Source organism: Corvus kubaryi, unplaced genomic scaffold (genome assembly GCF_017639235.1).
Source record: "Corvus kubaryi isolate FWS band 111438036 unplaced genomic scaffold, C.kubaryi_AGA036_p1.0 split3-73, whole genome shotgun sequence".
NCBI classification, from domain to species: Eukaryota; Metazoa; Chordata; class Aves; order Passeriformes; family Corvidae; genus Corvus; species Corvus kubaryi.
The window spans coordinates 1095078-1120166 of NW_024582091.1; the positions used below are offsets into that span (position 1 = coordinate 1095078).

At 38.5% G+C, this 25089-nt stretch overlaps 1 protein-coding gene across 17 annotated transcripts in view; it reads left to right on the forward strand.

The window, feature by feature from the left end:
* Positions 1 to 25089, forward strand: part of DLGAP2 (DLG associated protein 2) — a 458740-nt gene that overhangs the window by 385373 nt on the left and 48278 nt on the right. For all 17 annotated transcript variants that reach the window (XM_042016315.1, XM_042016316.1, XM_042016327.1 and 14 more), the window contains 3 exons: positions 1468 to 1679; positions 17929 to 18076; positions 21214 to 21433. In XM_042016315.1, the coding sequence (XP_041872249.1) occupies positions 1468 to 1679; positions 17929 to 18076; positions 21214 to 21433 (580 nt within the window). The remainder of the gene's footprint in view (positions 1 to 1467; positions 1680 to 17928; positions 18077 to 21213; positions 21434 to 25089) is intronic.

The window sequence follows — 25089 nt, forward strand, 5'->3', positions numbered from 1 at the left end:
TATTTCATCTCTTCTTATCTGACTTCATTTTTCAGTCTTTTTTTTTTCTGTCTTAAGCTTGGGTTTTTTAGTTTAATATCTCTATTTTCACTTGTTCACCCCCTTTTAAAACTTCATTTCTCCCTTAATCCTCTTTTAGGACTCAAAGCACCAGGTCTGTTCACCTAATGGTGGCTAATTCATCAGTCTTGAAAGGGCCATAAAGATGGCAAGCAGATCATGTTAGTTATTTAAACCCAATCTCCAAGACTGCTGAAACCAGTGGGAGCATTTGCTTCAGCTCCACAGTGAACTAACTCTGTCTATAGAAGGTCTCAAATAAGTTTGACTTGAAAATCTTTATTAGACATCCTGCTTTGCAGAAACTAAATACATGTTTAACTGCAATTTCAGACTTATAGTATATTAGTAAATAAAGGCATTAAACTGCTTAATATAGATGGAATCATTATGTTGATAAAGGGTTTGATGCTGCCCAGGGCATCAGCCTGGGTCCACTGATGAACTCTGTCGCATCCTTCTTTTTAACCATGAGTCCTTATAATGCATTTCAGAGAGTTGCCTATATCCTTTAAACTAAGTAAATACATAAGTGTGATTCTGGATTAGAGCCAGAGGACTCAGCACCTTGTAAGATTAAATAAAAGAAAAAAAAAAAAAAGAAAAAGCAATACTGGCAGAGACAAGCTTGCTGATTTTAATCATAGGCCTTAAAACAAGGCTGATTTCACTTTGGATTGAAGAATCCACTCCTGCTCAATTCTTTGGCAGTTTGTAATGGTGAGAGATGTCCGTCCACCAGCTGTTGATTATCTGACTAATGATCTTACTATTTGGAAAACCACCTCAACTTCATAAAAGCAACTTCAACCCTGCAACCACACATATTATTTAAATGGTTGCATTCCTGATATATTTCAGTCTCTATCAACTATTTTGCAGTTTCTAAATAGAAAAAAGACAAATTACCACTTTTTCTTTTTTCCCCACAGAAATTTGCCCTAAATCATAATCCTATCCATTTATGCGAAGATCATGGCTTTGTTTATCTTAAATATGTCATTCATACATCACTGGTAATAAACCCTGAAGTCCTCAGCTTTCATTGAGTTTTAGGTCTGAGATACCTGATTAACCTACTGTTACCAGTAAAATCTATGTGCAAACTTTAAGACACTTCCTGCAATTTAGAGCATGTCTACATATAGATATTGCAGCTCAGCTCACAATCCATGACTTCATCGTTCCTTGGGTTCTAACATTTATAAACTGAAAATTTCCAGCTCTGTAGTTGAAGTTAAATGGCCAAATCATTTAGGGTTCTTAGAAATCTTTTCATAAACTATCTGTTTCTGAAGAAAAATTAATTCATTTTTTGTCTTCGTAAAAGGAAAAAGGTAAGGAAGTATTTAAATATACGAAAAGAATAAAGCACATTCTGTGTGTGTGTTTTATGGTCTCTGTTAGGTACCTCAGGATGAGTGGGGAGGATACCCAGCTGGTGGGAAAGATGAAGAGATCCCGTGCAGAAGAATGAGAAGTGGGAGCTATATTAAGGCCATGGGAGATGAAGAAAGTGGAGATTCTGATACTAGCCCCAAGACATCGCCAAAATTAACAGTTCGACCAGAGTCATTATTAAAATCCATTGGGCAAAGACCACTCGGAGATCATCAAAAGTAAGCTTCACTACACTATGTTATACACCTTTCTGGAAGTTGTTGTGACTTGGATAACTTTTCTTTGTGTCTTATGGACAACGGTCAGCATCTATAGGAAAAAAAATTATCTGTGTTTAAAAGGCAATTTTGTGGCTTCATTTTAAATTAGGTACAGTTTCTTGTGATTAGTGGATGAAAACCTGACATCATCTTCCATCCCTGAAATAAACCTTCTACTTCTGAATGAGTTTGTTATGTTTACTAAAGGAAATATATGGTTTTTTTTTTTTTCAAGAGTTCAAAGTTCTGTTTTTTTTCTCTAGAAGGACTGGTTTATGTTATCTTTTTTTGTTATTTCATTGCTTTCTCTGAAATAGAAAATATAATCTATTCTACACTAGATATAATAGTAAATATATCATCGTACCATATATTGGGCATTTTACACCTTTTTTATCAGTATAATGCTTTCTGTATCTTATCTGCTATACTCTATCATACACATTTAAACACGTTTTGGAAGATTTTGTTTGACTGGGTTATTTTTCATTCAAGCTACCTACAATATGGCCTATTAAATAACTAAAGCAAATCTTAAAACTATAGGGAAATATGTAGCTATATATCTTTTCCAATAGATCTTTATTTACCTTCCTTTTTATCTTTTCAATATATCGTTTTATAAGTAAACTGTAAATATACCTGTGAGGAGAGTTTCAAAGTGATAGCCTGATTTAAAATCTGCAGGTTCTGTTAATGTGACTGGGTGTTTCTCATGGCTTAGCAAATTCATCTTTTCACCTGGGACATAAACTAAAGAAATTGAGAGTGAAACCTTTGACCAAGTGTTGTTTATTGTTCTGTAGGTAATACCATATGGTTTACCATAGTGACTCGCCTTTTCATAAAATAAAACAAAAACCTTAGGCAAAAATCCTTTTGGCTTAATTAAATTGAATTATTTACCTTGCAATCTGCAAGAAAACCATCAACTTTGGCTATTATCAAAGAGAAGAGTTTCCAGCTTTACTGTTTCATATTGTACTGTCCCAGCCACTGTCTGGCTGTGTTCGGGGCACTGTTGTATGCCAGGGATCATTCTCAGAGACAGTTTGGTTGCAGTAATCCCAGTTTTGGAGGGTATGTCTAATCTTATTCGTACCACAAACTAAAATCTTTTCTTAGACACTGTTCTAACTTTCCAAGCACTTACACCAAATAAAATATATTCTATGTTGTTCTTTGTTTCCAGCTAAGACTGGGCCTCCCAAAAGGGAATCTGGGTAGCAGCACAAATTTTCCAGTGGGTGGCAGGTCTTGGTGCCTGCCCTAAACCACTACAACTTATAAACAGATTCAGACAGCAACTAAACATACATATTCAAATAAGGAATATATTTCAAGACAGAAAGTACTCCTGATTTGTTAAATCCTGAAGGAAGGTGCTTATTAGTAGGTCAATACCAAATGTTGTATCTTCTTTAATTTCTCAATGTATTGCAAATACACCACTCAAAATGTAACTGATTAAAGCACGGGTGCACGGCTGATGCATGTACTGGGGTTGACAGCTGTGCTTGTTCATGGCCCCAGAGGATTTCATGGCATAGTTACCACTAACCAGTCAGAAAAGGAGGAAGCTTTTTGTAAGACTGTAAGATATTATTAGGGGCTCTGTTGAGAATTTGTCACTAACACTGGACTAGGAATAACTAAGCAGCCAGGCTGCTGATGACAGATATCTTTTAAGTCCTCAGCTTTTCCTTAAACTGAAGGGCAACACTTTGAATCTGCCAGCCTAACATACATAGGTTTTCCCAGGGAACTTCAAGCAGAAACGTGACAACTATTCTGGTTCTTGTAAGTCTTTCTTGCAAAAATCTACAGATTACAGCAATCCTAAAGCACACAGAAAATTTCTTGTTGCACAGAAATACAAGGTGCTGATCCTAAACTTGGATTTTCACCACAAACCACCTCCTCCCAATATATCTGTCTCCCGGTCACTGTGGTTGCCTTTTCTGTCTGGAGGATTTCTTTGAAGGATATAGCAATGGATAATGGTTATGGAGTCTTCCTGCCTCCTCCAGCATGGCTCAGTAATCCTTACTGCATGCCGAGCACCATTTGTACCACTGATCATGCTGCTGAGCCAGAAGCCAGGGCTTTGAACAGCATTCCTGCATGTATAGCAGGGCTGAATAGCATTTCTGGCACATGTCATGAGAAATTACATAATTCAAGATGTCAGCTGCATTAGCTGGCTTTTTAGCTTGTTTACCCAGATGGAGGGAGCTAGTGCACAGAAATAAAATGGGGGTTTAATTCTCTTAGTCCTCTGCTTGGGTGACAGCATAGTTCAGAACTGAGGTCTGCAGAGCACCAGTAGACTTGTAATAAAAGCTGAATATTGATAGTTTTGGCAGTATAAAAACATTTATTGGCTGTAAAACAAAGGTAGATGGATTTCATAAGAAAAAGCCTAGTTTTCTGTCACTATCCTGAATATGTTAAAATGAAAATTAGAACAGCCTTCACTTAACCTTCAACAGATGTTTGACATGTGTGCATGTTTCTCCTCTGAGTACTATTAGGCGTCTTTGCAAGGATTTTTTTTCCCATTTAAACTCCGTTTATGCTTTGACAAAAGTAATCCCTATTTTACTGGTTTGCGTTGATCAAAGATTCAGCAAACTGAACATTAAAAGTTTCTAAACAATAAAAATGCATATTTGCAGCTGAATAAATAAATACAAATAGGTAAATGTAAATGATATAATAGAAGCATCAAAATTCTGAAATAATCTCTTTTAAGTTGCTTTTGGAAAGGAGTATATTTTACTCTGAGCTGGAAAAAAAAATAAAAGGAAGTGCATAGTCTGCCACTGCTGGTTTATGCAGCTGTCAGAAGCAGGTCGTACACCAAACCACAGCCGTCTGATCACCACCTCTGTCACAGAGATAGCACAGCCAGCAGCATCCCCAGCACACCTGTAGCCTAGGCCACCTGTCACCTCTGGATAGTGCCAAGACATGGTTCAGACACCAGCTCTGTTAGATGTAGCCACTCTCACTGTAGGATAAGAAATCTTGGCCAAAGGGTCAGGTAATGGACCTGGCTTATTTGTGTGTATAGCTGTATAGCTCAATTTTTTTGGACTTTTCAAAAATGAAATGCACCTAAATATTGAGATTACTCACTGAAGAAAAATGAATTTCAATTCTTTCTTTATGAATGCTGTTTCAAAAAACTACATAGTAGGTTGCACTACTTAGTCCTACAACATCAAGTTGAAGGCCAGTGTAATTTATTAGTATTATTAGGAAATTGCATTTGAGCAAAATATAATGCAATCAGACTTGCTGTTGTTCAGACAGGACACATACCTGAATCTGCTTCCTTTCAACTTTTTGTTTTCTTGGAATCGTGCCAGAAGTCCTATTTAATGTGAAAATTATGTTGACTCTCAGTAACCCCGGAAGAAAAAAATGTTACTTTTTAAAATTTTTTTCTTTATTTTGCACTATTGATTATACAAAACTGTTCAGATGTCAGTTTTGGTATACTAGAAGTGAAATGCAAGCCCTTCTATTCAGTCCATTGTTTTCTGCTGTGCTGTGATGCTACTGAAGATGAAGTTAAACTGTGTTGGAAGGCAGTAGTTTGTAGAAGGTATGCTGTATACTGCTAGGAATTTTCATTTACAGTAAAGGTCAAAACAGCCAAACAGTTTATAGAATGGATAGCTGAAACAAAGGGAGTGTCTGTCCCTATCCTAAATAAGCTTTGTGCAATCCTGGAAGAGAGACTGACCCACATGATTTGTAAGGGTATCCGTCCAACCTACTAAATGTCATTTTTCTGTATTTATGACAAAACCAAGCAAAGCTGAGATGGAAGCATCAGAGACACTGGGATCCAGAAAGCAAAGCTGAAAATAAAATAAGAACTTGGTACTCTGGAATAGGAAAGCAATTCTGAAAAACTAAAGATAATATGGTTATTTGATGCATTTCATTTTCAGGGGAAAAGTACTTAATATACTGATTATGTAAATGAACAGAAAAACACTGTAGAAGTAGCAAATTCCATTTTCAGTATCTCCTTTTTGAAGTGTTGTGAAAGACTCTGAAAACCATCTCACCATTGAGTCAAAAGGAATAACAATAGCATTTAGTCCAAAGTAAATACACTCTATTTGAAAATCATACTGGTATCACTCACACAAATGAATAGTCGTGCTGTGCTGAAGTTTTCCATTATGCTCTGAAGTGACTCACAGGAAGCTATGAAGATGAAATAGGTTAAGCTACAGTAAAATAAATTCAGTGACAGCAATGTGTACTTTTGTTTTGTGAACCTCTAATGGCAGACTTTTCTGTTTCTGGTAGTCCAGAACACCTTAAGCTGATGGGCGGGCAGACAGAAAGATGTGTGAGCAGAGGCAGTACAAAAATGTAGTGTTTTAATGAGGAAGGAAATCTGCCACAGTACAAATTATTTGGTGGACTGACACAGTACCAGTGATACTTTGAGTTGTCTTGACAACCCAAGATTAAGTTTTTCACTTAATCCTCTACCAGATTTTTGCCACTGTATGGAATGAGTATCTTAAGTTATGAATCACACTCACAGAGAGAGCATCTTTGTGTTGTAGGTTGTTTACACCCATAGCACACCTGAAGAGCATGATGCATGTCCATATTTCAGCCACTCTTATTCACGGTCTGGTATCTCAACACAAAACACTTTATTAAGTATTTTAAGCTAATATATCTAAAACCTGAAATGGTTGACATGTTTTCTGGGTTTATAGTAAACCAGAGCAAAAGAATGACCTTTTCACTGCTCTCCCTCTTTTCAGAGTGAGAGATTGCATCTATCCATTGCCATGCTAACTTAATGCTTATCTGGACTCTTATCCAAGGCATGCCCACATGTTCTGTTCTGTTCTGCAGAATTTATTATGGCAACAAAAATGTTGCCAAAGCACACAGCAAGGGGATTAAACCACAACCAGATCTGACAGACGCCTTGGCTCAGCAGGAATCATGGAACAGCACAGGCTCCTCTAAGCCATATGGGAAATCTCCATTAAATTTTTTTTTTTCCATTTGCAGCCATTTGTGCTAACCATAACATGCTTGAACATGAGACAGTGAAAGCAAAGAGGGAAATTTGGAAGCAAGGCATGAGACCAGCCCTGTGGGTTTTCATCCATTTTTGCCCATGACAGTGCAGACTCCATTTTTGTTTAGTGCCAAACAAATTTGTGGGTATTTCTCCTAAGGCGCACCCCTTGGCAAGTGCACACAGAAAAGGCTGTGGGTAACTGTGCACATGTGGGGGACTGGGTGTGCTGCAAAAATGTCACATATTGAGAGTTAAAGCACACCTTCCTTGCTAGAGAAATTAATGTCCTCTTCCAACATTATTCATTGCTGTGCACCAGTGATGCAAGCCTTTTTTAATTTTTAAGGTAAACTTCAATTTTCCATTAACGCTTCTACATTTTAAATTAGGAATGGTTTTGAAGCCACTCCTGAGAAATATTTTTTAATAGAAGAGATGAGGGAAATCACTAGAAAAGGAACCCTCATCTTTTGTATGCTTTTTATTTATCTTTGGGTTTTTTTGCCCTCAATCTTCTGACTCTAAAAAGCCTCATTACACACTTCATTAGTAGCTTTCTGAGGCCCTGTAGTGTAGTAGCATCTACTCAGAGTCTCTGAGGGGTGAAATTGGAGATTTACTGAGGAGAGTTTGAGGGCTAATTACAAAGCCTTATCAACTAATAACGCAATCAGAGGGCCACAGGCATGGCGGTAGTGTTCTCTGCTGCAGTCAGTAAGATCTGGGTTAGATTAGTCTGCAGGGTTAAGAGAGAATGCTGATGAAGGGCAGACAGTCATCTGGCTACCTAGGAAACATCTTTTGTGGGGTCAGAAGACATCCCCATCTTCCTTTGCAGAATAATAGCAAATGCTCTTAAGCAGTGTTAGGCATCTTGTTCTCTGAGAAGTAGCACGGTGTTAAACACAGGGAGTCATTGAGCCCAGATCTCCTGCCTCATTTTGGTAAATACCAGCTTTTTGTTGTAGGGATGAAATGTATTACCCTGGATTAGGGATGGAAGGGGGGATCCTAAGGCTCTAAACAAAGTCCAGAGTCTTTTCAGGAATAAAGCAGGCTTTTGTCAGAAAAATGCAATTACATGATGGATTGTGGTGAAAATGCAGTAAGACTCAGGTCAATATCACAAGCACAAATTGTGACATCCAAGGGATACAGATATGCTTCTAGTTTTTGGTGCCTATTTGTTTCTGCTTCCAACAAATATGTTAGTTTTACTTTTCATTTGAAAAGGATCAAAAGCCGATTTTCTCATTTCTTTAGTTTTTAGCAAAAACTAAATAAGACTATAAAAGATGTGTACAGAAACTTCTTCAGGCAAGGATTTTAAAATTAAGATGCTTTTGGTTAAAAAGGCAGAAATTTTACATACATATATATATATATATATTCACTTTTTCCAATTCTACTCAATTGCTTCTCAAGAAATTACAAGAAATTACATAGTCTCATTAATACCTTCAACTTCAGCATGAAGGTCACTTATTTTCTTTAGATCTACTGGTTTTAATGGACTTACGTGTGTGTTTAAATTAAGCTTATGCTCAGATGCTTTAATGAGCCCTGATAGTCTGTAGTGTACACTTGTTCTACCCAATTAGGACTTTTTGCATGGCACATGTCTATGCACAAAAAGGGGGGAAAAAAAAAAAGTGAGATAGCTTCCTGAAGAAATTAATGAATATTTCAATTCCATAAATGGATTTAGGAGCATGCATCCCATATTTGAGTTCTGCTTAGATCCCCAGACCCATTTGCTGAACTGCTACATGATTCTTTAAATACCCTTTAAGTTTTGGCCATAGCATCCACCTGAATTTTGTTGATGCTGACCAGCTTGTTGCCTGCTTGCAAGAACAAACTCAAAATGTGATATTGGAACAAGACTTTTAGGATTAGCTATAGATTAGCTATATGTGTAAATCTGTCACCTTCTGGAAAGTTTAGTTTAGATTTCTCATATCCTACTTTTTTTATTACATTGACATTTTGAGTGACTAGCAATACAGGCTTGGTTTAGCCTACATTCTCTCTATCTTTGCAAGGAGTGATCAAACCACCAGACTGTTTAACGATTCTGATGATTTCCTCTCATCCTCTTCTGGTTCATGTTGTACCAAATCCCTAAACACTTACTGATGGTAAGAGTTCTCTCCTACCAGTGATTAGTAGGCATTTCATAAGGTTGAAAAGAGAAGTCTCCACCTCTTTCCTAGCATACTCCTGGAATAAATCAAATGTTCAATATCTTTCATGCATATTTTTTAAAAAGGTATGGGTCAGTGATGAAGTATCTAGGCATCTAAATAATTTCATTTGGCCCAAATTCTCATATTTGCCTAGTGATCAAAGAGAAGCTTCAGACTGGCAAATATTAGAAAAGAAATTCTTTACTACAGATAAATTTATGAGATTTATGTGCACTTTCAGTTTTCCAAAGAGCCAGAATAAATGTGCTATTTGAAAGGGAGAATCAGACTTAATGTCTACACTCTGAGTTCTCCAATGGGCTGCGTGCAGGCACATCTGGACCCCTTTGCAGAGCTCTATTGACTGCAGCAGGGCTCCATGGAGATACAGTGTGACTCGCAGCTGCTATACAATGGCACTAGCTAAGGTTAATCATTAGATTCTGGTCGATGAGTTATTTCACGTACCTAAAAAGACATAGTTAAGATAGATCCAGATGGAGAAATGAATATCCATTGAAATGCAAATCTCTCAATAAAATAGGTTTTGATAACCACAGATACTTTGATAATCCTAATGCATCTCCTTTTTAGGCACCCAAGATGAATTATTTTACAAATTATATTTTTTTGTCCCAGAAAGAAACTTCTGAATTGCATATACTGATTTGAACGGGAGTGATTGTACTTTCTTTAATGTTCCCATTCATTCTCAGATTTTTGCACAAATGCAGGCATGATCATGAAAATAAAAAGGCATGATTTTAGAATATGGCAATTCTGAAAATTAATTTGATGGAACATGGACTTACTTTATATTGGATGCTCCCTGAATAAACCTGATAAACCCTTTCAGAGTCAGAAGGTGACCTTCTTGCTGCAACTTTTAGAGGCCTGAGAAGATGTTAATTCACTTTCAGTACCTTCTTGACCCAGGGTGCACTGGTGGCTGAACATTTGACAGAGAAGAGGTGCTCTGGGGAGTGATCACTATTTTGAATGTGAGTAGATCAAGGAATGACCTTGGGATGTGTATGACATTTGCAGCATTTTTGGCATCACAATCACACTTTTTTAAGCAATGGTATTAGGTTTATGACAAAGTCTGTGATGTCAATCACTTATTAGAAAATAAAATGCAGACCATAAAGAAAAAACCAACCCAAAACCAGTGTGATTGAGAGATCCCTTCTCAGGAGTTATATATTCCATGCTTCCCCTGGAATTGTCTTGGACGTCAAGTATTGCTGCCCAGGAATTAAAATTTGTGGGAAGAAGTTAGGGTGCTTCTAGCTTCTACCTTGTACTCGGCACTAGTGATGCCACACTTCAATTCCTGTGTCCAGTTTTGGGTGCATCTGTCTTGGTTTGAAAGACAGGTGTCTGCTAAGGAAGGCAGGAGCCTCCCTTGGAATGGAAAATGCAACCCCCTTCCTTCCAAATTATTATAATTTTGAAATTAAGGGGCTTTCAGGCAAAGATATGAGGAATAGGAATAACAATTGTTTACTTATATACATATATACACATACATATATATATATATATATATATGTAAAACAAGGCAAACAAACAACAGTAACTATGGCAGTAACAACAAACAGAACCAGTAACCCAGTCCCAGCCTTCTCGGCTGTCGGGCCCTTTCCCCTTGGGTGCAGTTCCGCTCGCAGCCGGCAGGGGCGCTGGCGGCTCCCGGTGAGCAGGGCAGGTGCGATGGTTCCCCCGCGGCTGCAGGGGGCGCTCCGGAGCGAGCTCGGGGAGCACGCGGCAATAAAGCTTCTTCACAAACCCCCTGGGGTAGCTGATCCCGGTGCCCCAAGCAGGACCCTCGGGAACAGCAGGGATGAACACAAAGTCCCAGGTGATAGATGAGATGTATCAAACTCCGGAGCTGCAGCAGAAACCCTGGGACTTCTCGGCAGTCAAGGGTGCGGGGCTACAGCGAAACTAAGAGCTGTGGCAAAGGAATAGCGGGGGGAGGGCAGCCGTGGCCCAGCTCCCAGCGAGGCAGGGAAAGGTAGGCTTGGGATCCCGGGGTTTTCCCTGAGGCACCCCAGCAGATGGTGGAAAGGTCCCTCTTTTAGTAAGGTGGGGTGTTAGGGTCCCTGTGCAACAGCTGCTCCAGCGAGCAAGCTCCACTCACAGTAGGAGAAAGGCAGCAGAGAGCAGAAACCCACAGTGGCGATGAATTCTCTCCGCAACCACAGCAGTGTTGCTGCCTGTTCTGAGCTTCCCCTCCAGCCTTTCTCCGCCTCCGAATGCTGAGAGAGCAAGAGCCCTAGGGGCTGTACCCGACCCCTTTTTCCCAGTTCAAATCTCGCGGCATCTCTGACCTACACAAGAGGACCCCAGGTGAGAGAGAGTAGCCAGCTGGACCCCTCCCCCTATGGCCAGGTCTTTTTGTCTCTCTTAAGTATGCAGTAATTTGTCCCCCTGGCAACATGTATGGGGAAAATTCTTTTAAGAGCAAAAAACCAAAAGGAGAACTCCTAAAACCCCAACACCCTCACTTCAAGAAGGAAACTGAGATGCTGGAGTGTGTCCAGACAAGGGCAGCAAAGCTGGTGAAGAATCTGGAACACAAGTCCTGTGACAAGTAGCTGGGGGAGCTGGGGTTGTTTAGCCTGGAGAAGAGGAGGCTCAGGGGAGACCTTTGCATTCTCTACAGCTGCCTGAAAGGAGGTTGTAGCCGGGGGGGGGGGGGTCAGTGTCTTCTCCTATGCAAACAGTGAAAGGACAAGAGGACACAGTCTTAATCTGCACCAGGGGAGGTTTAGGCTGGGCATTAGGAAGAAGTTCTTCACAGAAAGGGTGATTGGGCATTGGAATGGGCTACCCAGAGAGGTGATGGAGTCACTGTCCCTGGAGATGTTTAACGAAAGACTGGACATGGCACTCAGTGCCATGGTCTAGTTGACAAGGTCTACTTAGGTCATAGGTTTAACTTGATGATCTCAGAGGTCTTTTCCAACCTACTTGATTCTGTGATTTTGTGATTTTTTTGTTGTTGTTTTGACCCTGGATTAGCTATAAGATGTAAAACCATGCCATTTTCTAATTCTTGCATTTCAAGCTGCCCTAAAAGTGAAACAATATTGTTTACCATACATACCTTTTCACCAAATAACTAAAAGATTTGCCTTCTGCAAAACATGCAATGCTTGCATAAGTCCTGGTGCAGTACTGTGTGTTGTAAATCTAGCTCACAGCAATACTTGTCATGCAGCAATGACAAGAGACTTCAGGAAACATGCCACAAACCATACTGGGTGTTCATCAGCGTCTGATCTTGGTGACAACAAAGGGTGGGCTCAGTGCTACACAAAGTGATAGATTTTGACTGAGTGGTGCAAGGTGCTGTGGTACACATCGCAGTGGGGATGCCTCAAATCCCGCAGCACCATATGTGAAGTCACCAAGCTACTTCAGATGCTATCCATGGTGCCATAAACTATCCAAAAGTTATATAAAACAATGGAATGCAGAAAAAAAACCCTAATCAATGTTATCTATCTTTTATTTACAGAGTATCTTACTCCTTTTACAAATATACCATTAATATAAAAGGAAATAGATGGTTAAATATTATATTGCTGAAGATGAGGAAATAAGGGTCTTTCCGTTATCATTAGGTAATGGCCTTCCTTTATCATTAGTTAATGTGTTATTGCAGCCATTGAATTAGCTTGCATTTTTGTTCCTTTCATTAAAATGTGTTCTAAATAGCTCTCTGCTTTTCCAAGTCTTCTGGCCTAAGCTGGGAAAAGAAAAGGAGATGTAGACATCTTTTTCCATCTCCTGAAACCTCTTCACAAACCTTATGTAGTGCTTTTTGATTGCAATACAAGGAAACTTAAGTTTCTTCCTATATTTTTGATGTATAGAATCCTATTAAGTATGACTAAAAGATAAGGAATAACAGAAATTTTAATTGGGGGTTTGGAGTCAAAAGAATTGTAAAAAATCATCCTTTTTTTTTCTTTGTGTTTGGGGTTTTTTTAGCACATTGCGTTGCGTGTTGTAGAGTCAAAATAGCAGAGTTTTCCTGCAATTATTTTCCCCCATTCTGCTCTTAAATTTTACTCTGGATGAGGTGTGGTCAAGAACAGCTAGTTTGCATGAGAAGTTGAAGAGGTTTTGGGTTTGTGGTAGCCTCCCAAATGAGGGGGTAGGATTAGGTGTCTGTTGCTGGTTGAGCAGGGCTGTGATGACAAATAGAGGTGTTAGGGGTACTTTTGAAATCTGGAGAGGACAGAAGCATAAGTGGCCAAATGCTGACTTCTGGTGGGTGTTTTAGATCATGAACAGGAAGCTGTGAGCTGGTACTTAAAGAAAGGGCAGTAAGGATCTGGGTGGGTCAAGAATGAGAAAGAGCTGTCCTTGGAGATTCCAGTAAATATGAGTTCTGGAGCTGGAGGAAGTGGTAGCTTTCACGTAGGAGCATCAGGACACGTGAGATTTGGATACAGAAGCCTGAGTTTTTGCAGTTTAGAGAAATGCAAGAAAAAGGAGACTGTAATGCTCAGGACTGCTTTTGGACTACTGTCTCTTCCCTTGTTCTTGATCTATTTTTTGTGGGAATATGCAACCTAACCTCACTGCCATTCACTCTGTACCAGGATATCCCAGCTATGCTAACAGACATGCTATCAGTTATACTGTCCCAGAGAAACACGTCATGCTATAGCTCACTTTATGTGGTTATAACACAGTATTTTGTCCTCCCTGAACACGCTCAGGCAATCTGCTGAGTGCTGAAAGTGCTGTTGCAAATTTAGCTACCTTCACTGGGAGTCCTTCACTTTTAAAGTAGAGATTCTCAACAGCGGCAAGATCGTTACATGGAAGTTCTTTTTTCCCGAAAATTTCTTTTGGCTTTGAGGCTTTCTTTCAGCTAAAATATTTCTCATTAAATTTAAGACCTCTGCCTGGCTGCCATGAACTTCCTCTGAAGCCAATGGAAAATGGAAAGCAACCCTTGGGGGCAGAAATGCTTTTAAAGGACATCTGTTCCTAGAATCTTGTCTATTCAGAAAAGCAAGTGGGAAGAGAGCAGACTAATTTAGTTTCTCCTATTAGTCTCACTCTATCCTTCCTTTTCCATAGCACTGATTTTTAGACCCACCTCTTTGATGTTCGTATGTATATTTGTTTAGTAGTCCTGGAGATGATCTGTTAAAACATCTCGTTTGCACATACTTGTCTTGCCCTTCCGCAGTGATCAGCTGAGATATAAGATCATCTATGCTGCTAGAGAATATAAAAGAAAATTATTTTCTCTTTTCAAAGTGAAAGAACCTTGATGTTTTGGAAATGAAGGTCAAGAATTTTGTTCCTAAGCTTATAGATAGAGTGGATGTCATTAAAAAGTCAGCATTTACCAAGGCCAGATGTTGATTGTGTTTTCTAATATTGTTGACAAGCATGAGACTTCCTTGAGCAACAGGTCATGACATTTGAGAGCAACTTCCCCATGTAACTCTGGAATTTCGCTTCTGGATCATATTTATAACAAGGTCATAATTTTCACCATGCATCGACACATTTATCCTAGAGGATAACGTTGAGATTATATCTTAGAAATAAAAACTAATAATTTATATCAGGAAGATTACAAAGGGTTAATCAAATGAGTGTAAAATTGCTTTTATAGCCTAATATATGCAACATTTCTTTTACTTTGCTACAGTTCCATGAATCAATTAAACTCCTCTGATAAATGAAAAATTATTTAACTATCAGGTAATATCCAAACTCATTCATCAAAACTCAGCTGCTTAGAAGTACTATGGAATTCTAGGCTTCTTTCCATAAGAAATTATTGCTGTAAAAATTGTTGATGGCATTTAATGATAGCAATACCTAACAAGGAACCAGAATGTGATTAGTTAAATAGTAGATTGTTAAGCATTACTTAGCAAAGGGGACAGTTACTAGGATCAAGTTTAAATTAATTAATTTTAAGTAGTTCATACAGTAATTTATAATTTTTTCCTTCTATCTTTTCTTAATGTGGCCCATGTTTTAATGAAATCTCAAACATCTCATTCACAAACTGTTTATGAACTCAGAATCTAGATTTTGCCACCTGATGATGACAAGCAGAAGGTCCAGCAGGGACTTACTTGTTTTGAAAAATACTAACATAACAACATCAAAGAGATTATTGACAATACCAGGCAGATTAAAGTCTCTCTGTCCTCGTGAGACCCCACCTGGAGTAGTATGTCCAGGTCAGAAGTCGTCAGCACAAGATGTGGACCCCTTAGATCAGGTCTGCAGGAGGCCACAAGGTGATCAGAGGGCTGGAGCTCGTCTCCTGTGAAGACAGGCTGAGAGACCTGGGGTTGTTCAGCCTGGAGAAGAGAAGGCACCCTTGCAACCTTTCCATACCTAAAGTGGGCTTTTAAAGAAGAGGGAGAGTGACTTTTTACCTGGACAGGTAGTGATAGGACAAGGGGTGATCAGTTTTCAACTTAGAGATTTAGGTTAAATCTTAGGAAGAAATTCTTGACTGTGAGAGCGGTGAGGCATTGGCACAGGTTGCCCAGAGAAGCTGTGGATGCCCCATCCCTGGATGTGTTCAGGGCCAGGTTGGATGGGGCTTTGAGCAACCTGGTCTAGTGGGAGATGTCCTTGCCGTTGGCAGGGGGTTGGAACTTCATGATCTTTAAGGTCCCTTCCAACACAAGCCATTCTCTGATTCCATGATGAAGTAAAGCATATGCAAAAATCAGAATAACACAGAGCAGGTGTCAGTCATCAGCCTTCCTATAGAGGAAAGGAAGTTTAGTTACATCCAGCAACTAAATGTAGATAGAGAGGCTTTACACCACTTCACCTAATCTATTATATTTGTCTTCATACCTACGGGAACAAAAAAATGCTGCTACAGCTCTTGTTTTTATCATCTGGAACCAAATTAGACCCACTATCAGACTGTTATCTTAATCATAGAATCACTTTGATTGTAATGCCTTAATTAACCTCTGAGCACATACCTGCAATAATCTCATACATTTTCATTTTGGTTTTAGCAGTTATAGCATAGTTTCTACATAGTTTATCTCTGGCATGAGGTTACAGAGACATTCCATAGAAGGAACTGAATAGACAGGAAGAAATGAATTGTTTTCTTTTCCAGGGAAATTTCTTAGGATTTTGAAAGAATGCCTGCCTTGAACAAAGATGAAAACAAAACCCATCCTTTTTGTTTTTTTGCTTCACCAGCTCTGTTGCTCTTCTTTGGACATGCTCCAGCAAATTTATTAGGAAAAATTTCTTCACTGAAAAAATTATCAGACATTGGAGCAGGCTGCCCAGGGAAGTGGCTGAGTCACCATCCTTGGGGTATTTAAAGGACATGTAGATGTGGTACTTAGGGACATGGTTTAGCAGTGGACTTGGCAGCATCTGGTTACCAATTGGATTCAATGATCTCAGAGGCCTTTTCCAAAGTAGATGATTCTGTGAATCTAAGGCAGATGCATCGAGGAAGCAAGGCTATGTCTGTGTTGACCCTGAGATGCGAGAACACATGGAAATGCTTGAGAACAGATCTCCCAAGTATAAGGGTCTCTAAATCCCATCTGCTCTTGCAGCTGGTGGTGTGAGGGAATACTAGATCATCACGTCAGACATCAAAGGACATGGCCACACAGGGAGATGGATCTCAGTACTCTTTGCTTTTCTAGGCAAAGCCATGATAAAATGTTGGAGATTCCTCCCTGAATGCTCCTCAGGGACTGCATCCAAACTCAGGTTGTGTCCACTCCATGAGGAAGGCTGAGTTCCCTCAAGCACCAGCCTATGGTCATGCTCAGTGTTTGATAAATATAGTCTGAGAAACAAAATCCTGGTTTATGCTTCATCTTGCAGCAGGAGTTGAACCTGTGGCTTTCTCACTCACTGAGTGGTCTGGTTCTTCCAGAGAGGAAACTTCACCATTCACAGAGAAATGTCCAACAGCCCAGGCACATGTTACAGACACTGCTGGACTGACCAGCTCTGCCAGCTCAGCATGAAGTAACCATATGGCCAATATTAGGTATTCAACTGGCACAAATCTACTTTCCCATAAACAGTTTTTGTTAAAGCTACCTTTAAGGAATAAATACAAAAACTACATATTTACCACATGAAAACCAAATCTTGTCTGGGGTATTAATTAATTTCTGCACTGATCTGCAAGGGAAAGTTCTAAAATATGATTTACAGAGGTTCTGAGAACTCTGGTGTACCATGTTTGAGATTTTAATTTTTTGTATTCAAGGCAAAGTACTGAGCTTTTCTTAGGTTTATTTATTTTCCTATAATGTTAATCAATACATTTAAAACAAAACATGAAGACTAGCATGCCCTTGGTGTGAAAGCATACTGAAGAGGCCTCAGTGTGGTGTTACAGTTTACATAATAAAACAATTTTTAGAGCTTCATGTAGTTGCTCTGAGCACCTTATTAATTTATTTTTCTTTAGCTGAACATGGGATATTTCAATCTTTTGTAAAACTATATCAATCCTTTGAAGATAAAAGGTCTCTTGATGCCTAACACCCTGATGAAAACCAGATTACAAGTAGCAGATTTTATCTATGAAGAAAGATTTTTAGTTACTTTGGTTTGTGCTTTAGCTCTGTTTTTTGTTCCTGTTGACCTAGACACTGTCTTTTAGTAAAGTTCAATGTTAATAGCCAGGAGGATTGATGATGTTTAAATACAGCAAAGATTTAAAATTTCATACCATCTAGGTAGCAGAGCCACAGATTCTCTGCTTGTGCTAAGACATTTGATTACAACAGATCTATGATGCTTTATATGGAGTAAGATTTGGACCCGGGTGAGTGGGTTTGTGAGTCTCATACAAATTACTGTCTTCAGTGTCCTAATTGATTCCATCTGTAGTTTTACACCCTTTCCTTTTTTCTTCCTCTTTCCTTTGTAGTCAGAGCTACCTTCAAACTGCAAGTGACGTGCCTGGGGGTCACAACCTGGATCCCTCTGCAAACTACAATTCCCCAAAGTTTCGCTCAAGGAATCAGAGCTATATGAGAGCAGTGAGCACGCTCAGTCAGGCCAGCTGTGTTAGTCAGGTGGGAAATTCTTGTTATAACTTTTCTTATAGGTTAACTGCAGATATGAGAGTTGTTACTAGTGGATGGTTTTAGTTTTTGGGGTTTTTTAAAATTAATATCAAACTGAGGATGTGAATTGTCGAAGTAATTGAGTTCTAAGGAATATTACTCAGAACTTCAAGAAAAATACTGAATGCTAGAGGTGAAGAGATATTACTACACATAATATTTTCCATTTATTTTCATTAAAAATATAAATACAAGTGTTTTTCTTTTCAGTCCATATTAAATATTTAAATGTTAAGAAGATTCAGACTGAACATGAGGAGTACACTCCTACAATACTCATCCTCTGAAAATACCTGCTCTGATTTCAGTAAATGTGGATTGGCAGATTAAGATAGAGATTGAAAAAAATTATGCTCCAAAGGAGCAGTGATTCATCCTAAACCAAATCACTCACTCTTCTTGGGTGAAAGAATAAGTCCCATAAAAAATTCTATGTGTGGCGTCTTCTGAAAAGGTACAGGTTTCCTTCCTACTGGTTTTATGTCTATTAGTTAGTGCTAACTTGTGGTAAAGTGAGGTTTGAATCAGACCTGAAGTGCAAGCAGCCATAAGAAGTATGTTCATGTTCTGTTTAGCAGAGGACTTTACATAAAATTCCCAATGTTTCTGATGTTTATAGGTCCTGAATTTTCTTTCCGGTGTTGTTTAATGACAGATGGGCCCTGCCCTCGCCTCAGACATGTTACTTAATATTTCTTTGACCATTTAGTGAGCCACCTAAGGGTATACTTACACAATGGTTATGTTAAAAGGGAAATCTTTTTAAAGCAATTTTATATTCATTCATATTAGATTTGTACTGCATGGCTATTCAGGCCTGGATTCAACTCATCTAGTTTGAGGCTTTTAACTGAGGCAACAACTAAAGCTCCCTCTGTAGTTAATGGAGTGAGTTTCTTCCAGGACAGTGCACATCCCTAGTGGGCTAAGAGCCCTCCAGAAATGCTTGTCAGTCTCCACTCACTGAAGAGAGCTGGCAGGAGCAAGTCACTTGACTAATGCCCTTCAGTCAAATTCCTTAATTTCCGTGAAGTAATCCTAAATATAATCTTATGTGACACGCATTGGCATTAGAAACAGTCAGTCATTTTCCAAACCTTTCACTATTTTTTTTTTCACAGCTCCCTTGTGAAAACTGTTCCCATCATTCTCATGCCTTGGTTTTTATTATGCTGGTTTGGTTATTTTCTGTTTTTATTATATTCTGCTTTTGAGAAAGTTTCACATGGATTAGATCCTGCATTCAAAGCAAATGCTGTTGGCCACCACCTAAACAGTGTTACCGCATAGAACTATTCCAATGTCTTCTGCCTCTATGACCATGTCCGTGCACAGAGATGTTCACTGAGCTGTCCATAAGGACTAATTGGTTTCAGTAGTGGTTAAAATTCTTCATTCCAGTGTGCATTACCTGGAAGGCTTCCACAATAGATTTCATTTGCAGGTAGATTGCTCAATTGGCCAGATTAACTAAACCTGCTGAATATAGTTCCTTACTTTTTCAGTGTTCACTAACCTATGGAACTTTGTGTTAGCCACACACTTCCTGCCTCACAGTCCACCTGTTTCCAGATCATTAATAAATGCATTTAATAGATATTACCCAAAGCAAATGTATAAAAATATCAAGTTCTGAACATTTGCTGTTTCCTGCTCTTTTGCCATGACACCATCCTCTTCTTGTACCATCTACATAATAGAAGTTTGTATAATTTGTGGCATTTTTTGTGCCTTTTTGTTGTGAGATCCTTCCTTTTTCACACCTGATGAAGGGTAGGCTCAAGAAGAATGCTGACTTCCATAGTTTATATTTTTAATTTAAGTTTAAAAACTTTTAATTTTCTATTGTCAATAACCTTAGTTTGAACGAAGTGGTTAAGACTTACAGAGTTTATGGACTAAATTACCATATATTTCCTGATCAACAATATTGCAAAATAGTTCAGAGTAAGATTTTTTTAATCTCTTTGAGATTGCATTAGCCTACTTAACTTTATTAAAAGCAAATTTTATGAAGGGTAATGTAATTCCTTTCAGAAGAGTTTTAGTAGTCGAAATGTCTTAACACAAAATTAAAATACCAGTTATTCATAATCATCAGAACTTCTGTATAAAATTTCCATTTACTTAACCAAAATCCTAAAACATTTGAAATATTTGCAGGGACTCTCTTTCCATAAGAATAAAGCACTAAGAGCACTTAGCAGCTGTAGAGGAAAATTAATATCAACTGGATGTGACATTTAGTGATGCTATAAATTTAATCTGTAAAATTATTCATACTGATTCTGACTTCTAGCACTCATTTTTTAGAAAAAAATTATTTTCAGAAAGACGTGCAATTATCTGTTCAGAGTTAATTTCCTATCTGATTTTGGATAAACACAATATTAAATTATTCAGGTTAAATACAGGTTGTTAAGGCTGACTTCAGTGAAGGATTAAAAAATGCTGTCGGTAGAATTAAGGCACTAATCTTCAAGACAGCAACATAGGACTACCTACCGAGAGATTGCCCAAGCCTGGCCACTCTGCCTAAGCCCTGTTTATCATGGAAATTGCCTCTGAAAAAGGCACAGTGTTGTATCATGCCCAGCCTGCAAAGGGTTAGCAGGTAAATGCTGGGTACTGCCCAAGCCCTGCAGGGAGCTGCAGGATGCTGCTGAAATACCCCAAGGGGACACCCTGGTGGAGGGTACAGGAGGCACAGCTCTGCCAGACAGAGTTCTACAGGCTGGGAGAAGTATCAGATTTTATATAGTGCTGCTGAAGAAAAGGTTCTTCCATGGTAGTGAATGGCTAAGCCAGATAACCAGGGAGTGAGGTTGGCTTGGGTCCCTTCTCAGCTATGCCAAAAGATATTAAATGTAACATTAATGTATGGCATGTGTGATGCACTTAATATATACATGTAAACAGCTGATGTCAGTTAAACAATGTGAATGTGATCAGAAGGGATTACTACATTTTAACTATTTGCTAAAACAGTTCTTCATCAATGTACAGGTGTCCATTTGAGATGTTGAGGCCGTGATGATCACAAAAAAGCAAGTCAAAAATCAAATGCATTGTTGTTGTTTATTCAGATGAGTGAAGCAGAGGTTAATGGGCAATTTGAATCGGTGTGTGAATCAGTGTTTAGTGAAGTTGAAGCTCAGGCAATGGATGCCCTTGACCTCCCGGGATGTTTCCGAACAAGAAGCCACAGTTACTTGCGTGCCATTCAGGCAGGCTATTCCCAAGATGATGAATGTATACCTGCGCTGACATCTTCCAACATCACCTCAACCATCAGGTCAACCACAGGTAAGCAAAGGTCCACTGACCCTTCCGCTGCGCTGCATGTAAAAATATACCAGCTTGTTTTCTGAAAGGATGTTTGACACTGGAAACATTTTCCCTGTGTAGAGATAATGTTTGATACCAATATTCTTAAGTCTGTAATACTGTACCATTGTGACTGCATCTTGGAATAAGCTGCTTCTGAGAAGAATCATGCATGCATAATATAATGGACCTGGATTTTTGACCTCCATTTCACATACATAGAGTTATCTAGGTGCAAATATAAAAATGCAAGTGCAAATGGTATAATTTCAATATTATTAGACATGAATGAGGTTTATCTATCAAGTAATTGATCTTCTAAATGAGATTACTTGTGCTAATTTTAATTTAGGTTGTTAAAGCACCAAAAAAAAAAAGAGAAGCAAGATTAAAAATATTTGGTCTAAATACTCGAAGGCAGTTAATTTAAAAGGTAATTAATTACTTTTAGGGCAGGTGTAACCAATTGTATCAATGCACTGAATTGTAAACGTTTTGGCAAGTTTCACACATCTGATATTTCTCATCAGTAGCCATTAGCATTCATTGTTATAACACTCACTGTTAAGGTCTTTTAACATTCTTCTGGCAACTTTCTTTTCTCTTATTAGTTGCTTAGCAAAGATGATAGCTTTATTCATTTTAGAATATTAGCATGTATTTGTAGAGAAAAGATTACACAGAGAGCAGAAATCTATAGGAAATATGTATTCTTTGTAAACTGATTCCAATTCACTTCTATGTTTCCAGTTATGTTAATGTCAGTTCCTAATTATAATATTGTCCTTGCCAGATACTATTAAGTTGTAACGCAGGCTACCCATCTGCAAAAGGTAAAAGTGAGCTCAAAGCATATAGTATAGAAATACTTTTTAAATTATTTGCTTGACATACGTGTTGTATAACAGAACAGTGGGAGCTTAGAAAGGAAGCTGCAGTTGAATAACATACATTTGCATTCCAGAAGTAGCATAAAATGTTATTTTATCTTAAGCATAGTATTTTAATTGTTATATAAAATTTTGTGTAAAACTAGAAATTGTTGCTCACAGTGCCCCCTCTAGGAATGTTTCTGTCCTTTGATTAATAGAGATGCTATCATGATATAAAATCAGATCTTATTGCTACCCCAAAGACTAATTTTTGTCTTTATCATATATTACTGTGTGGTCATTATGAAGACACCTTCCATGGCAAAAGACAAAAATAGATACTTATTTTGGAGTCTGACTCCAAGTACTGTATTGGAATATTTTCAGGATTACCTTGGTTACCAAGTGGACTGATTTTAACTTAAGCTGTCTTGAGTTTATATGCTAGATAAGCCCAAAATTCTCACTGAAAAGAATTTATTTTCCCTAGAGTGACAAAGCTGAATAATAGAATATTTTTGGGAAAATAAAAGATTAGGTAACAAATATGTTTGCATCACAGTGTTTTCATACTTATGAAAAATGTTTTGCATTGATTAGTAGCCTGCTGGTTAAATACTGTGGTTCTGAAAACTTTAACCTTCATTTCACACATAATTTCTTCCTCATCTCAGAAATTACTTATCAGATAGATTTTCTTGCCCACAAATGTAATTCTTCTTCTTTGTGGGCAAGTGATATTGACAATCTGAAGAAATAAGATTATTTGAGGTGTTTTCCTGATCCAAAATTTCCAAGCCTATGGACTGTATACAGTTCTGAGTGTGGTCTTATATTTAAAATATCATCTCTGTGCCCCCGAGCAAGTTTGTCCTCAGCTTCTACCTAAGGTAAATATACAAATCAGAAATAATTATCTGATATACGAGAAGAGTAAGGATTATGTGATTCACTTTTAATAGGAAATTTCAGTTGCCAAATAAGTTCTTGTTTTTAAAACCCTAGGGGTGACTCTTCCATTTTTCTCTCTTCAGCCTCTGTCACTTTGAAGGGAGATGCTTCATTTCTTATCATTAGTATAATTCAAAAAAAAATCTTACTTTTCCATCCCTCTCTGAAAATTGTAAAAGAAGCAGTTGCCTGAAATGTGAAAATGGTGTTGGAAGATATTTGACATTTATACGGTGTTCATTCTAATAAATGTCAAAAAGGCCAGTGTTTCACATCAGCTTTTAGTTCCAATTCAGTCTTTTGAATTCTTATGAAAATTACATTAATTTCTTTTTTGGTTCTGCTGTAACAAATTCTTCTTGGCAAAGAAACTAAAGGAATTCTTTGGAAAATTAACACTATTTTCAATTTAATTATCCCATTCAATTTTAGTGATATAGGTCATGATTACCTCTTACCATTATTGTAAGGCAATTAATTCATAACACATAGGCTTAGCTAAAAATTAATTCTTGTAACTAAAAATGTTAACCTAAAATAAAGTAGTAGTATTTGATCTATGAATTCAATTACAAAGGTATAGAATATATATTTAGAGCATGCAGTTTGCTAAACTATTCCAAGATGCATTAACAGCTTTCAGAAGGTAGAAAGGTTGCACCTATAACAAATATTATGAGGGACATTATTAATGGACTCTGCTAATGGGGCTTTCCAATAGATGGAAAAAGAACTACTGGTGTTGGGCTCTTCTTAACTGGATACAACTTTACAGAGAAAGCCCAATGAAACATTGGTGCTAAAGAACACAACTTCTGCACAGATCCATGTAGTTTAATTATTTGTGGAACCAGTCTTCTCCACCTCTGAAGGAGACTGTGACAAGGCATAGGGCACTCCGTTAGCCCAGGTGTAAATGAATGAGACAAGTGACAGTGCGAAGGAGGCAGCCAGCATTGCTGGCCCACAGTAAGCTAGACCCGGGCTCTGTGTGACCCCTGCTGAGACTCATTTCATTGAGGTTAGGGCACTTCTAGCCATCATGTTTCATTTTTTGAAGAGATAATGAACTCAGTAAAAGACACTTGATGTTAAAAGCCCTGAATGACAGCATATGCTTTCTGTCTCTGAACCGTATCCAGTCACAGCTGTCAGATGCACAGCTGAGAAAATACAGCTCCAGCTGCTGCTGCCTCCCACCTCGTTCCTCCACCACAGACAACATGTAATTTCCTGAATGGGAAGTCACTGAGTGCAGTAGTCATCCTAAATGCTACTGACTTACAGCTCTGCTACTCCTGCAAGCAATGCTTCACTTTTCAGGAAGAGTTCATAAAAACTGGGTTACTTTCCCAGGCAGTACCAGCCCGCTTCCCTGTTGTCTAAGCAATCATCATGCTGTCAGCTCAGCAGGCTCCTTCCCAGTGACGCTTGGGGAGTGTGGCACAGTGCTGCGGGAAGCAAAGGCTGCCGGAGGTGTTGGGGCTGTGTCACCACCAGCTGAGCCCGCAGGGAGCCCTGACTGTGGAGTCCTGCTGGGAAATGGAGTGCAAGGTCGGGAGCAGTGCGGCAGTAACACGTTATCCCACCTGCAACACCTGGCTTCTCTTACTGAAAAGTAGTTCAGATATCGTGGTACAACACTTGACTGTACTATGAAAACATAACCAACAAGGACATCTGGAAGATATTAATCACTCCCTCCCTTGTTTCCTCTTTGAGGTCAACTTATTTTTGTTACAAGTTCTGTATGTAGAAAGAGTCCTTTATATTACTCACTCTATATGTTAGAGACTATTTCAGGGTGTTTCC